The sequence below is a fragment of the Suncus etruscus genome, chromosome 11 (genome assembly GCF_024139225.1).
Source record: "Suncus etruscus isolate mSunEtr1 chromosome 11, mSunEtr1.pri.cur, whole genome shotgun sequence".
NCBI lineage: Eukaryota > Metazoa > Chordata > Mammalia > Eulipotyphla > Soricidae > Suncus > Suncus etruscus.
The window spans coordinates 39,061,159-39,078,190 of record NC_064858.1 but is presented as its reverse complement, the minus strand read 5'-3'; the positions used below and the strand labels follow the sequence as shown (position 1 = coordinate 39,078,190).

General features: G+C 38.3%; 1 protein-coding gene across 1 annotated transcript in view; it reads right to left on the bottom strand.

The window, feature by feature from the left end:
• Window positions 1–14,800, bottom strand: part of LOC126022061 (pregnancy zone protein-like) — a 33,949-nt gene extending 19,149 nt beyond the window's left edge. Inside the window, 4 exon segments of the mRNA XM_049782927.1 lie at window positions 5,394–5,481; window positions 5,758–5,922; window positions 6,146–6,229; window positions 14,713–14,800. Coding sequence (XP_049638884.1) covers window positions 5,394–5,481; window positions 5,758–5,922; window positions 6,146–6,229; window positions 14,713–14,800 — 425 coding nt within the window.
• Window positions 14,801–17,032: the final 2,232 nt, after the last annotated feature.

The window sequence follows — 17,032 nt, the reverse complement described above, 5'->3', positions numbered from 1 at the left end:
ATATGGGGGCCATAAGAACAATTCCAATGATTACCATGACATGGTTCAATCATAAGCATTAAACTGGGGGACTCTTCCACCAAAATTCCTTGTTAAACAGCTCAAAAACAGAAGGTAAAAAGTGGTTAGAATCATCACTGTATAAAACAACATTTAGTAAGAATTATAGCTGTCAGAGAAAAAACACAAAATATTCTAAAGAAATACGTGTCAATTTTATGTATCTTGAAACAGTTTGGGGTTGTCACACACAATGCACAGCTTTGGACTGTGATTAGGATTGTACACTACTGAAGTTAAAAAGAGTAATGTAGGTTAGTGATGTTTGAGAGGGGGTTAGAGAGTTAAGGAGTAAAAAAGAGCTTTGTAGGGGTGTGGGAAAGGGCAGAACACAAAATGAACATTCTGTATACGCAAAACATAACATAAGAATAAGGAATATTCTGAATACATGAAGTACGCGCGGGGGCCCCCAGGGCCCGATTAACCAGGTGTGGCCCTGAAGACCCGCCTGGTGTGGGGGGAATCTTGTTTGCCTGGACTAAGTGGTCAGTCCAGGGGTCCTATTGCTAGCTGTCCTGCCCAGAGCCCCCATCATACCAGTCAAAGGCACACGAAATCCTGGCATGTGGAGTGTTCTATGCCCAGCCGAGCCTCTTTTACAGATTTCTTAAATTATTTTCTACATAAAATATTATAATGTACTCTTTTATAAATGTTCTTAGCATAAATATTTTATTTGATATATTTTATAAATAAATCATATATATTTATATATTATAAATTTTCCCATCCACCAATGATTTTTTTTGTTTTTCTGTGTAGTTAGATATGGATAGAGTGATAGATAATAGATAATAGCAAATTGGCAGTTAGATAGATAATGAATAGATTATTTGTCCATAATGGACACATTATTTAAACACCTTGATTACATACATGATTGTGTTTGGGTTTCAGGCATGAAAAGAACACCACCCATCACCAGTGCAACATTCCCATCACCAATGTCCCAAATCTCCCTCCTCCCCACCCAACCCACGCCTGTACTCTAGACAGGCTTTCTATTTCCCTCATACATTCTCATTATTAGGATAATTCAAAATGTAGTTATTTCTCTAACTAAACTCAACCCTGGTCATGGTGAGATTCATGAGGTGAGCTATAACCTCCAGCCCTTCTCTCTTTTGTGTCTGAAAGTTATTATTGCAAGAATGTCTTTCATTTTTCTAAAAAACCCATAGATGAGTGAGGCCATTCAGCGTTTTTCTTTCTCTCCTGACTTATTTCACTCAGCATAATAGATTCCATGTACATCCATGTGTAGGGAAATTTCATGACTTCATCTCTCCTGACAACTGTATAATATTCCATTGTGTATATGTAACACGTTTCTTTAGCCATTTGTCTGTTGAAGGGCATCTTGGTTGTTTCCAGAGTCATGCTATGGTAAATAGTGCTCCAAAGAATATAGGTGTAAGGAAGGGATTTTTGTATTGTATTTTTGTGTTCCTAGGGTATATTCCTAGGAGTGGTATAACTGGATCGTATGGAAGCTTGAATTCCAGTTTTTGGAGGAATCTCCATATTGCTTTCCATAAAGGTTGAACTAGACAGCATTCCCACCAGCAGTGAATAAGAGTTCCTTTCTCTCCACATCCCCGCCAACACTGTTTGTTCTCATTCTTTGTGATGTGTGCCAATCTCTGTGGTGTGGGGTGGTACCTCATAGTTGTTTTGATTTGCATCTCCTTGATGACTATTAATGTGGAACATTTTTTCATGTGTCTTTTGGCATTTGTATTTCTTCTTTGTCAAAGTGTCTGTCCATTTCTTTTCCCCATTTTTTGATAGGATTAGATGATTTTTTTCTTGTAAAATTATGTCAGTGCCTTTTATATTTTGGAGATTAGCCCCTTATCTGATGGTTATTGGGTAAATAGTTTCTCCCACTCAGTGGGTGGCTCTTGTATCCTGGGCACTATTTCCTTTGAGGTGCAGAAGCTTCTCAGCTTAATATATTCCCATCTGTTAATCTCTGCTTTCACTTGCTTGGAGAGTGCAGTTTCCTCATTGAATATGCTTGTAGTCTCAATGTCCTGGAGTGATTTGCCTACGTGTTGTTTTATATACCTTATGGTATCAGGTTTGATATCTAGGTCTTTAATCCATTTGGATTTTACCTTTGTACATGATGTAAACTGGGGGTCTAAGTTCAATTTTTTGCAAGTGGCCAGTTGTGCCAATACCACTTGTTGAAGAGGCTTTCTTTGCTCCATTTAGGATTTCTTGCTCCTTTATCAAAAATTAGGTGATTGTATGTCTGGGGAACATTCTCTGAGTATTCAAGTCTATTCCACTGATCTGAGGGCCTGTCTTTATTCCAATACCATGCTGTTTTGATAACTATTGCTTTGTAGTAAAGTTTAAAGTTGGGGAAAGCAATTTTTCCATATTCTTTTTCCCAATGATTGCTTTAGCTATTCTAGGGTGTTTATTATGCCAAATGAATTTCAAAAGTGGCTAATCCACTTCTTTGAAGAATGTCACGGGTATCTTTAGAGGGATTGTATTAAATCTGTACTATGCTTTGGGGGACTATTGCCATTTTGACGATGTTAATCCTGCCAATTTCTGAGCAGTTTATGTGTTTCCATTTCTGTGTGTCTTCTCTTATTTCTTGGAGCAGAGTTTTATAGTTTTCTTTGTATAGGTCCTTCACATTTTTAGTCAAGTTGATTCTAAGATATTGGAGTCTGTGTGGCACTACTGTGAATGGGGTTGTTTTCTTAATGTTCATTTCTTTCTTATTACTATTGGTGTATAGAAAGGCCATTGATTTTTGTGTGTTAATTTTGTAGCCTGCCACCTTGCTATATGAGTCTATTGTTTCTAAAAGCTTTTTGTTAGAGTCTTTAGGGTTTTCTCGGTAGAGTATCATGTCATCGGCAAACAGCTAGAGCTTGACTTTTTCCTTTCCTACCTGGATTCCCTTGATATATTTTTCTTGCCTAATCACTATAGCAAGTACTTCCAGTGCTATGTTGAATAGGAGTGGTGAGAGAGGACAGCCTTGTCTTGTGCAAGCATTTAGAAGGAAGGCTCTTAGTTTTTATCCATTGAAGATAATGTTTGCCACTGGCTTGTGGTAGATGGCCTTAACTATACTGAGAAAGGTTCCTTACAATCCCATCTTGCTGAGAGTTTTGATCAAGAATGGGTGTTGGACCTTATCAAATGCTTTCTCTGAATCTATTGATATGATCATGTGATTTTTATTTTTCTTGTTGTTGATGTTGTGTATTATGTTGCATTATCTGATATTAGTATGGCTAATCCAGCCTTTTTATGGGTGTTGTTTGCTTGGATAATTTTCCTCCAGCCTTTTATTTTGAGTCTATATTTGTTCTGACTATTCAGGTGTGTTTCTTGTAGGCAGCAGAATGTTGGATTGAGTTTTTTGATCCATTTAGCCACTCTGTGTCTGTTAACTGGTGCATTTATTCCATTGAGAGAAAGAATTGTCCTGGGATTTAATGACATCTTTTTATCAAAATTTGGTGTATTTTTTGGTCAGTCTTGTCTTAAATTAGGTCTTTCCGTTTTTCTCTTAAGACTGGTTTTGAGTCTGTAAAGTTTCTGAGCTGTTGTTTGTCTGTGAAACTATGTATTTTTTTGTCAAACCTGAATATGAGTTTTGCTGGGTACAGTATTCTTGGCAAAGCATTTATTTCATTGAGTTTTGTCACTATGTCCCACCACTGCTTTCTGGCCTTGAGTGTTTCTGGTGACAGATCTGCTGTAAATCTCAAGGATATTCCCTTGAATGTAATTTCCATTTTTGATCTTGCTGCTTTCAGAATTCTGTCTCTATCTGTGGCATTTGTCATTGTGACTAGAATGTGTCTTGGGGTATATTTTCTGGTTTTTTTTTTTTTTTTTTTTTTTTCGGTTGGTACTCTTTGGGCATGAAGGATTTGATCGAGTATATTTTTTAACTCTGGAAGTTTCTCTCTAATGATGTTCTTGACCATTGATTCTTCTTGGAAATTTTCTTCCTGGGTCTCTGGGACTTAAGTTGTTTCTGTTGAGCTTATCATAGACATCTATTTTCATCTGTTCCCATTCTTTGTCTAATTTTTCCATTGTCTGTTCATTTGCTTTAAGTTTTTTTCCAATTTCTTTCTCTGTATGGAGTTGTTATTTATCTCATATTCCACAGCACCAATTCTATTCTCAGCTTCTGTTAGCCTATTGATGAGCATTAACGTTTTGTCATTCAATTCATTTACTGAGTTTTTCAGGACTTTTATTTGACCTGTTATTTCAGTTTGGAGTTTTGTGATTTCTGTCTTCATATTTTCTTGGTTCTTGTTAGAGTTCTGTTCATCTCGATCCATGGTTTCTTTGAGTTCTTTGAGCATCTTCCATATTGCTTGTCTAAACTCCTTATCTGAGAGATTGATTAGTTGGTTGGCCTTTTTCTGGTCATCAGAATTGTCATCTTCATTCTCTATGTCTGATGCTGGCCTGTGTTGTTTCCTCATTGTCACACTTGTATTGTGGGTTTTTCTATGTGTTGTGGTGGTATTCATTGGCTAAATGATGTATGCAGCCACACTCCTCTGGCTCCACCATTTCTGGGTGGGTCGACTTGCCTTCAAGGAAGGGGAGCCCTCTGTGGATGAAGCCTCACACAGGATCAAATCTTAGGCCCGTGCACGCAGCAGAGAAGACAGTCCGGGGAGAAATGCTGGGCTTCTGTGATCCAGCTCAGTACTTAGTGTGATATTTTTCTTCTTGTTGCAGTGGCATTCTTTCCTTAAAAAGAGTGCAGGGCCACGTAGAGAAGCGGAGCTAAGTGCTCTTCTGAAGCCTCTGGGAGAGCAAATTTTCTGAGGCCTTTTTGGCCCACTCCCAAGAGGTTTAGGAGACAGGACAGGAGACAAGCACACACAGTCAGCACTCACAGTTCTCACAGTCGGGCCCCACTGTGCCGGTGTAGATTTCGTTTGTTTTTTATTTTTTGGGTCACACCCAGCAGCGCTCAAGTGTTACTTCTGGCTCAATGCACAGAAATAGTACCTGGTTGACTCAGGGGTGGGGGAGGGGGACCATATGGGATGCCAGGATTCAAATCACTATCCTTCTACATGCAAGGTAAATGCCCTACCTTCATGCTCTCTCTCCAACTCCATGTTGTACATGTCTTAAGGCAAACACCATATCCCTTGGACTGTCTCTCTTACCTTTACTATTCTTCTACCCATATCTACTTTTTTATACTGAATATCATTTTTTTCTCTGTACCTCATATAATTGTTATAAAAATAAAGCAGGCTAATATTAATATATACTTTGCATTCACAGTTGAAATTCAGAACAGACCTTACCAAGTGTTGCCTGGATTCCTGTTATACTGCTCTCCAAATGTGCTGTAGGAACCATCTTGGTGTTTGTAGTTCAACTGTCTCTGGTACCCTGGAATAAAATGCTCAACTGTATTTATGCTAAGAAGTATTCTAAGCTACCCCTATGTGGAGACTGATGCATCCATGATTGAATGACTTTATAAAGTCTTGTATGTCAAATCTATCATAGCTGTTTGTATATTATGGATATATTAAAGTTCAATATCATATTAGCTGGTGATAAATGGATTCTTCCACAAAAATTGTCACCATATGTGGGCATATAATTTAAACCTAATTGTGAAAACTCTAAGAGTAACAAAGAAAAAGTCTTTATCTTACTTACCATTGGTGAGATAGCCAATGGCCTTAGATTGTATTTCTAGAGTCAATTGCTGTGTTTCATTCAAATAATTCAAGATATATATGTTTGGAGCAAATCGAACCATATTTTGTTCCCTACAGCCAAGGAGATTCTGTGTATTTTGCATAGAAGAACCAAGTATGTCACCTGGACAATGTGAAAGATTAGATATCAGAAAAATTTATACACAAAAATAGCTGTTACTGTTCAAGTCAAAGATTGTTCATTTTTAGAACCAGTCATTTAGGTAGGAATTATTTGCTGTGGAAATGGAGGGTATTCCAGGATCATACTAGAAGTAGATTCTATAAATAAGTTGATACTAGAATACAAATTTTGTCCTAAGTTTCATAAATGTGAAATGACTCACCCAAAACTGAGAAAGAAGCTCTGGCAGATTCTTTGACCACATTTGGTGGAAGCTTCCAGATTAACTGCACAGATATCTCTGTACCTTTGGAAGTGAACAACTTCAATCAAAGGATGACATTTCATAGCAATAAAATGTAATGAATAGGAGCCACTTTTCAGATAATTCTATCTGGATGCAATTCTATCCAAGTCATGAACTTTATAACCTATACACTTTATTTATATCTTGTCTGTTGCAAATGCAAAGATTCAGTGGGATTAATACATGAAGAGTGTATTAATCGGAACATCATCTGCAACATATTAAATGTCACATATATGAGATGTTATCATTAAATTTAGCAATATTATATTTCCTAGTTTGAGACTTTTACATGTCTTTACATATGATGAGATTACCATAACAAACTTTCTCTTCTAGGAAATGTTTGACATCCATTTGTGTTGCAGTGTACCCACTCTCTGCATTTTATGTTTTGAAGCCACATCTAGTGATGCTTGAGAGCTACTCCAAGCTCTTTAACAGGAGCCACTCATAGCAGTGTTCTAGGGGATCATGTGGTATATGAGGCTTAGAATTAAACTAGGGCCAGTCTAAGAAAGGAACAACCCATAAGTCCTGTGTTAGATCTTTGAGAACTTGTATTGTCCTGAACTGCAGCTGTAGATTAGGAACTGGTGGGAAGCTAGATTTTGTGATTTAATAACACTAAAGATTTATGCTAAGAATATAAGTTTTTTTATTTTTCTGCTGATCAAGCCACTGCAAGTGGAGTCAAACATATAAATAGATAATATTTGAGGGTGGAGCCTGATTGCTGCTGAACACCATTGCAAGCAGCTGCTGCCTGACACCACTGGCTGTGGCTTTTGGGATCAATACCGCCCAGAAACATCTGCAGAAGCTACGTGACTGGAGGTGAGCTGGCATTGCATAAGGAGAGTGGAGCCTGATTGTAACGGAAAGTTATTGCAAGTGGCAGCTGCCTGATCATCAGCTGTGGCTTTGTGAGATTAACCCCCCTGCTAAAGGCGTCTTTTGTCCAACAGCCATTAGTAGGATTTTGATGAATCCACTTTAGGAGAGTGGTTGCACAGGTGGCAAAATATGAAATAATGAAACCACACAAAATAAGTTGTATGGGGACCCGTGTCTTCAATAGACGTGAGACAACTTTACTCCTTCATTTTGATAAATATATACAAGTCTCTGATATGAAAGGCATTTCTGCACTGACAAAAGGCAGGCCCTAAAATATACATATAAAAAAACTAGCCAATCAGGTGAAAAGAATCCCAAGCTAAAAGGAAGTTCTAGTTTAGAAAGGAGGTTCTTATGACAAAAGATAAGAAACTTGTTTTTGCTACAACTTTGCAGCTGGCCAGAATAGCTAAAGCAAGTAAGCTAGAAAACTGTTTACCACCTGGTAGCTGAAGCAGGTTGCAGGAAGCTAGACTTGTCTTTGAGTTGCAAATTTACTTTGCCAGAGGGGAACTTTAGCAGCTTTAGATACTGAAATTTCCCTGAGCATACATTGACTGAGGCCGATTTTTGGCCTGTATTTTTTGCAAGGGAGAAAAAGCCAAATGATATGAAAAAGAGATATTTAATGTCACCACCATGCCATGGATATCAGAAATATTGCCAGTCATTCACATAAGGGGTATGATTAACGTCCACCAATGGGCCTGCTGGCTAAAAATATTTTTCAAGGGAGTATCAGCTCACTGTTCCAGGAAAATCATAATAGATACTTCTGGAGGTGTGCTCCCCCTAAAATGAAGGTGTCTATGCTGCATGACGTGGTACCCCCCCCCCAACACAGAAGCATCTGTGGAAGCAATGTGATTGGAGGAGAGCTGGAACTGCCCAAGAAGGGTGGAGCCAGAGGAACTCAGCCATGCACAGCTACTGGTCAGTGAACCCTAGCACAACCCACAACATCACACTACAGGCATGACAATGGAAAAACAATGCAAGCCAATACCATGCATAGAAAATAAAGATAGAAGCTCTGATGACCCAAAAAGTGCCAACCACCTATTTAATCTCTTAAATAAGGTGTTTAGAGAAAAAATATGGAGATGTTCATAGAACTAAAAGCATAGATCGAGCTGAATGGACTACAAATATTAATCAAGAGAATATGAAAATAGAAATCAGGCTCTTTTCTGCTGAGCCAGCCTACAGACACCAAGGACTGTAATCTCTCCAGGATCCACACCCAGTAAGATGTCCCCACCCAACGAAGATGGGGCCAATTCCTGCCATGTGATTGGAAACCCAGAGACTTATAAAGAACAGCGGCCATGCTCTCTGCCTCTTTTCAGCTGAGCCAGCCTACAGACACCAAGGACTGTATTCTCTCTAGGACCCACACCTGGAAAGCTTATCTTATAACCCCTGAATTCCATTTCTGCACATTGTAAGAAGCAATCTACAGCCTTACCAATGGAGTAATTTTGCAGTACACCTCCATATTTACAGAAATAAAGATGGCTCCTCTAATAATCTAAAAATTAGGAAACAGCTAGCTCTTGCCAGGTATAGGGTTTGGGGAGGCCCCATACCGGGGCCCTTATCCCTAGCCTGAGGAGTTCTGGGAGGCTTGGCAGACCCCCAGCTGTCCTTGTCTTTTCCCCCTGACTCCAGGCCTTCCCTGAGTGCCAGCTCAGATGGCCAGAAGTGGGTTCAGGTGGACTCTTAGTGGTCCTCAGGCTTCCCCCCTTCCTCCGTGTTCAAGGGGGGAGGTGACTGGGGAGGAGGGAGGGCAGGCATCTGTCTTCCGGTTTCCTCCTTGATTTTGGGGACCAGCTCTTGCCAGGTATAGGGTTTTCCTCTCCTGGACTTCAGTCTTTCCCTGGGCGCTGGTGTAGGTGGACTCTATAAGGTTTAACAGGCTTTCTCCCTATCTCTCCCTACACTAGTGGGAATGCGCTCTGGGAGGAGGGCTGGCCAGTCCAGCACTGGTTTATGTTGGGACAGTCAGTGAAAATTTTTCTCCTTGTTTTCATATTGATAGTATTGTATGCATATATTCTATATATCCATAATATCCATCTTGTATTGTGACCTTGATACTGCCCTACAAAGCTCATTTCTAATATTTTACTGCCTCAGTCCCAACCCTTACTTCCCCCCATCTTCTTTTGTAGGTGCAGCTAATGACATGAAGCTCACCACATAGAGCAGGGGTCCTCAAACTTTTTAAACATGGGGCCAGTTCACTGTCCTTCAGACAGTTGGAGGGCCAGATTATAATAAAAACAAAAATTATAAACAAATTTCTATGCATACTGCATATATCTTATTTAGAAGTGAAGAAACAAAATTGGAATAAATACAATATGTGGCCCGCGGGCCGTAGTTTGAGGACCATTGACATAAAGTGATAAGTACAGTTAGAGAAATAACTACACTGAAAACTATCATAACAATGTGAATGAATGAGGGAAAAAGAAGCCTGTCTCGAGTACAGGTGTGGGTGGGGTGGGGAGTAGGTAGATCTGGGAAATTGGTGGTGGGAATCCTGCACTGGTGAAGGGGGTGTTCTTTACATGACTGTAATCATAAACTACAATTATATTTGTAATCACGGTGTTTAAATAAAGATAATTAAAAGAAAGATAATAGAAATCAGGGGCCAGAGTGGTGGCACAAGTGATAGGGCATTGGCCTGCATGTAATAACCTAGGACAGACTGCAGTAGATCCCCCAACATCCAATAAGGTCCCCCAACCAGGAGCCATATCTGAATGCATAACCAGGAGTAATTCCTGAGCATCACCAGATATGGCCCCCAAACAAACAAAACAAAACAACAGCAAAAAAAAAAAAAAAAAAAGAAAGAAAAGAAAAGAAAATAGAAATCAGAAAACTCCAAACTTAAATAACAAGACTGAAAAATGTGGTAGAAAAAAATGAAAACCTCATTGGAAAGCCTCTCTAATAGAGTAAAAGCAGCTGAGGACCAAATCAGTGAATTGTAAGATGAGGTGCATAACAACTCCATACAACAAAAGAGGATGGAAAAGAGAACCTTAAAACAAATAATTAGACAATGGAAAAAATCCTTAAAGAATGGGAACAGATGAAAACAGAGGTCATTGATAAACTCAACAGAAACAACATAAGAATCATTGGAGTCCCAGAGACCCAGGAAGAAATTCCCAGGAAGAATCAACAGTCAACGAAATCAATACAGAGAAAAATCCTGCATGCCCGAAGAGTACCAGCTAAAGGAGACCCAAGGAAAACCACCCCAAAACATATCCTAATCACAATGACTAATCCCACAGAAAGAGATAAATTACTGAAAGCAGCAAGATCAAAAAGGGAGCATCCTTGAGATTTATAGCAGACCTGTCACAGGAAACCCTAAAGGCCAGAAGGCAGTGGTGGGATATAGTGACAAAACTCAATGAAATGAATGCTTTACCTAAAATATTACACCCAGTCAGATTCACTTTCAGGTTTGAAGGAAGTATACATAGCTTCAGCAGCTCAGAAACTTTACAGACTCAAAAACAGCCTAAAAAGAGAAAAGAAACATGTGACTGACTCAGGATGAACAGCAGTTTTATCCTCAGCATCCCATATGGTTCCCCCAAGCAAGGGGCGATTTCTTTTTTTTCTTTCTTTCTTTCTTTCTTTTTCTTTCTTTCTTTCTTTCTTTTTTTTATTTAAACACCTTGATTACATACATGATTGTGTTTGGGTTTCAGTCATGTAAAGAACACCACCCATCACCAGTGCAACATTCCCATCACCAATGTCCCAAGTCTCCCTCCTCCCTACCCGACCCCCGCCTGTACTCTAAACAGGCTCTCTATTTCCCTCATACATTCTCATTATTAGGATAGTTCAAAACGTAGTTATTTCTCTAACTAAACTCATCACTCTTTGTGGTGAGCTTCCTGAGGTGAGCTGGAACTTCCAGCTCTTTTCTCTTTTGTGTCTGAAAATTATTATTGCAAGAATGTCTTTCATTTTTCTTAAAACCCATAGATGAGTGAGACCATTCTGCGTTTCTCTCTCTCTCTCTCTCTCTCTGACTTATTTCACTCAGCATAATAGATTCCGTGTACATCCATGTATAGGAAAATTTCATGACTTCATCTCTCCTGACAGCTGCATAATATTCCATTGTGTATATGTACCACAGTTTCTTTAGCCATTCGTCTGTTGAAGGGCATCTTGGTTGTTTCCAGAGTCTTGCTATGGTAAATAGTGCTGCAATGAATATAGGTGTAAGGAAGGGGTTTTTGTATTGTATTTTTGTGTTCCTAGGGTATATTCCTAGGAGTGGTATAGCTGGATCATATGGGAGCTCGATTTCAAGTTTTTGGAGGAATCTCCATATCGCTTTCTATAAAGGTTGAACTAGACGGCATTCCCACCAGCAGTGGATAAGAGTTCCTTTCTCTCCACATCCCCGCCAACACTGTTTATTCTCATTCTTTGTGATGTGTGCCATTCTCTGTGGTGTGAGGTGGTATCTCATCGTTGTTTTGATTTGCATCTCTCTGATGATTAGTGATGTGGAGCACTTTTTCATGTGTCTTTTGGCCATTTGTATTTCTTCTTTGTCAAAGTGTTTGTTCATTTCTTCTCCCCATTTTTTGATGGGATTAGATGTTTCTTTCTTGTAAAGTTCTGTCAGTGCCTTGTATATTTTGGAGATTAGCCCCTTATCTGATGGGTATTGGGTGAATAGTTTCTCCCACTCAGTGGGTGGCTCTTGTATCCTGGGCACTATTTCCTTTGAGGTGCAGAAGCTTCTCAGGTTAATATATTCCCATCTGTTAATCTCTGCTTTCACTTGCTTGGAGAGTGCAGTTTCCTCCTTGAAGATGCCTGTAATGTCCTGGAGTGTCTTACCTATGTGCTGTTCTATATATCTTATGGTTTGGGGGCTGATATCGAGGTCTTTAATCCATTTGGATTTTACCTTCGTACATGATGTTAGCTGGGGTCTAAGTTCAATTTTTTGCAAGCGGCTATCCAATTGTGCCAACACCACTTGTTGAAGAGGCTTTCCCTGCTCCATTTAGGGTTTCCTGCTCCTTTATCAAAAATTAGGTGATTGTATGTCTGAGGAACATTTTCTGAGTATTCAAGCCTGTTCCACTGATCTGAGGGCCTGTCCTTATTTCAATACCATGCTGTTTTGATAACTATTGCTTTGTAGTACAGTTTAAAGTTGGGGAAAGTAATTCCTCCCATATTCTTTTTCCCAATGATTGCTTTAGCTATTCAAGGGTGTTTATTGTTCCAAATGAATTTCAAAAGTGCCTGATCCACTTCTTTGAAGAATGTCATGGGTATCTTTAGAGGGATGGCATTAAATCTGTATAATGCCTTGGGGAGTATTGCCATTTTGATGATGTTAATCCTGCCAATCCACGAGCAGAGTATGTGTTTCCATTTCCGCGTGTCCTCTCTTATTTCTTGGAGCAGAGTTTTATAGTTTTCTTTGTATAGGTCCTTCACATTTTTAGTCAAGTTGATTCCAAGATATTTGAGTTTGTGTGGCACTATTGTGAATGGGGTTGTTTTCTTAATGTCCATTTCTTCCTCATTACTATTGGTGTATAGAAAGGCCATTGATTTTTGTGTGTTAATTTTGTAGCCTGGCAAGGGGAGATTTCTGAGTGCATAGCCAGGTGTAAGCCCTGAGTGTCACCGGATGTGGTCCCCAAAATAAAAAAAAGTTAGTAAAATGACAAAAGAAAGGTCTACTTTAAGACAAGACAGACCAAAAGACATACCAAACTTCTACAAATACTAAATTCCATGACAATTATCTCTCTCAATGTCAATAGACTAAATGTACCAGTTAAAAGAGACAGAAAGGCAAATTGGACCCAAAAGCTGAATCTGACATTCTGCTACCTACAGGAAACACATCTAAATAATCAGAACAAATACAAACTCAAAATCAAAATTTTAGGACATCATCTAAGCAAACAACTCTTTTAAAAAGCTGGAGTGGCCATATTAATATCAGATGACACAAACATTAGACTTCTAAAAGTTATAAGGGACAAAGATGGACATTTTGTAATAATCAGGGGATAAATACAACAAGAAGAATTCACACTCCTAAATATATATGCACCCAATGAGAGACCAGAAAAATATTTTAAAATATTATTGACAAATGTAAAAAAAGACATTGATGACAACACAAAAATAGGGGAGACCTCAACACTGCTCTATCATACCTTGATAGGTCAGCCATTATGAAACCTAACAAAAATATACTAACCCTAAAAAAGAAAAAGAATATACTAACCCTAAAAGGAGAAATGGGAGTCACTTTGTAGATATATATTTTTATTTTATTTTATTTTATTATTTTTGGTTTTTGGGTGCTCAGGGGTTACTCCTGGCTATCTGCTCAGAAATAGCTCCTGCCCGGCATGAGGGACCACGATGGGATGCCGGGATTTGAACCAATCACCTTAGGTCCTGGATCGGCTGCTTGCAAGGCAAATTCTGTTGTGCTATCTCTCTGGCCCCTATTCTTATTTATTTATTTATTTATTTATTTATTTATTTATTTATTTATTTATTTATTTATTTATTTATTGGTTTTTGGAGTTTGTAGTTATACAGAGGGCACTCCAGCCTCAGAAAACTAGATACATATTCTTCTCCAAAGCACATGGGTCATTCTCCAGGATAGACCACATGCTGGCCAATAAAATATACCTCCATAAAATCAAGAGGAGAGAAATTGTACAAACTATCTTCTCAAATCACAAGGCACTAAAATTGAAGTGAACTACAAAAGGACACAGAAGAAAAACTTTAAAATATGGTAATTAAAAAGCTCACTACTGATCAACCTGTGCATCAGAGATGAAATAAAAGAGGAAATAAAAACATTCCTGGAAACAAATGCAAATGAAGACACAAATGATCAGACTTTGTGAGACACAGCAAAAGCAGTACTAAGAGGAAAATTTATAGCTATGCAGGCACACATCAGGAAGGAAGAATGGGCTTACTTAAAAAGCTTAATAACACAGCCAATAAAATAAATTTAGAAATTGATCAACAAAGGGGGCCAGAGCAATAGCACAATAGTAGAGTGTTTGCCTTACACAAAGCTGGCCTAGAACGGACCTGGGTTCAATTTCTGGTGTCCCATGTAGTCCCAGGAGCCAGGAGCTATTTTTTAGCATATAGCCAGAAGTAACTCCTGAGTGTCACATGGTGTGACCTAAAAACCAAAAACCAAAAAAATAAAAGTGATCAATAAAAGGAACCAAAAATAGATAGGCAGAAGGAAATAACAAGGCTTAAAGCAGAAATAAATTAATTGGTAATACAAAAAAAATACTATTGAGGAAATTAAAATGGTAATCAAAAGTCTTCCCCAAAGCCCAGGTAAGAAGGATTCACTAATAAATTCTTTCAAACCTTTCAAGAGAAACTACTACCAATCCTTCTCAGGCTTTTTCAGGAAAATGAAGAAACAGAAACATTCCCCAATAGTTTGTCTGAAGCTAACATCACCAAAATCAGAGAGATGCTGCAAAAACAGAACAACAGACCTAGTTTCCTGATGAACACGGAAGCAAAGATCTTTAACAAAATCCTGCAAATAGGATCAAACGCCTTATCAAGAAGGTCATACAACATGACCAAGTAGGCTTTATTCCATGGTTGGATGGTTTAACATATGTAATAAATCAACATAATACACCATATCAACAAACAGAAAAATAAAATCCATAAAGTCATATCAATGATTGCAGAGAAAGCATTCAGTAAGGTCCAATACCCAATCATGATAAAAACTCTCAACACGATGGAAATGGAAGGAGCTTTTCTCAATATAGTCAAGGCCATCCACCACAATTCAATAGCAAATATTATTCTCACTGGGGATAAACTAAAAGTCTTTGCTCTGAAATCTGGTACAAGACAAGGCTGCCCCTCTCATCACTCCTATTCAATAAAGTACTAGAAGTAATTGCCATAACAGGAAAGAAAAAGATATCAAGGGCATCTAGATAGGAATTTATTATTATTTATATTATTATATATAATATATTATATTATTATTTATTTATATTATTTATTTAATATTCATCTACTGTTTGTAGATAACATATTACTATATTTAGAAAACACCTACAAATAGCTAGAACAATCTCTGTGGAAAGGTTTATGGGAGGCATCACTTTTCCCAACTTTAAATTCCACTACAAAGCAATAGTCATTAAAATAACTCAATATTAAAATAAAGACAGACACTCAAATCAGTGGAAAAGACTTGAATTTTCAGAGAAAGTTCCCCAGACATACAATCAATTAATCTTTGATAAAGGGGGCATGAAACACAAAATGTAGCAAGGAAAGCCTCTCCAACAGGTGGTTTTGCGAAAACTGGTCAGCCACATGCAAAAAAGTGAATTCAGACCTCCATCTAACTCCATGCACAAAGAAAAAATCCAAATGAATTAAAGACCTCTATATCAGATTCTTAACCATACAGTATCTGGAAGAAAACGTAGGTAAAAACACTACATGATACTGAGACTAAAGGCATCTTCCAGGAGGAAACAGCACTGCCCAAACAAGGAGAAGTGGAGAAAAACAGGTGAGACTATATTAAGCCGAGAAGCTTCTGCACCTCAAAGGAAATAGTGACTAAAATATAGAGGACACCCACAGAATTGGAGAAAATATTCACCCAATACCCATTAGATTAAGGGCTAATATCTAAGATATAAAGGTACTGACAGAACTTAACAAGAAAAAAAAAAAACATAATCTCATCAAAACATGGGGAAATAAAATGAATAGACAATTCCTTGAAGAAGAAATACAAATGGCCTAAAGACACATAAAAAATGTTCTAGCCGGTGAGGTGGCGCAAGAGGTAAGGTGTCTGCCTTGCAAGCATTAGCCAAGAAAGATTGTGACTGCGGTTTGATCCCCCGGCATCCTATGTGGTCCTCCCAAGCCAGTGGCAATTTCTGAGTGCTTAGCCAGGAGTAACCCCTGAGCATCAAATGGGTGTGACCCGAAAAAACAAACAAAAAAAAGTTCTACATCACTAATCATCAGAGGGATGCAAATCAAAACAACTATGACGTAACATTTCATGCACAGAGACAGGCACACATCACAGAGAATAAGAACAATTAGTGCTAGCTGGTATGTGGGGAGAAGAAACTCTCATTCATTGCTGGTGGGAATGTTGTCTTATCCAACCTTTATGGAAAACAATACAGAGATTCCTCAAAAAATGTAAAATGAGCTCCCATATGATCCAGCCATACAACTCCTAGGGATATACCCTAGGGCCATAACAAAATACAAAAATAACTTCTGTGCACTTATATTCATTGCAGCACTACTTACAATATCCAGAATCTAGAAACAACTCAGATGTTCAATAATAGAAGAGTGGCTAAAGAAACTGTGGTACATCTACACAATGGAATATTATGCAGCCATCAGGAAAAATGAAGTCATGAAATTTTTCTATATATGGATGATCATGGAAACTATTATATGCTGCAGACGTGTTAGCATCCTTAAGCAAAAACTTAGTGGGTTAGATAAATCTCACTAGGAATAAGCAGGTACACAAGGCAGACAAATATGAAATATGAAAATGAAATAAATGAGACCACACACAATGAATTGTATGGGGACCCACATCCAAGGGACGAGAGACAAATTTATTTTTCAGCTGATGATATTTTAAGCACAAGCTCTGGTATGCAGGGTGTTGTCAGGGAGAACAAAGAGTAAGAGAGCAGTACAATGGGGAAACAGGCCTAGAATCTACATTTCAAATGACTGTCCTATAGGTGAGAAAGACCCCTGTTGGAGGTTGGTGATGGAATTGTTTTTAGG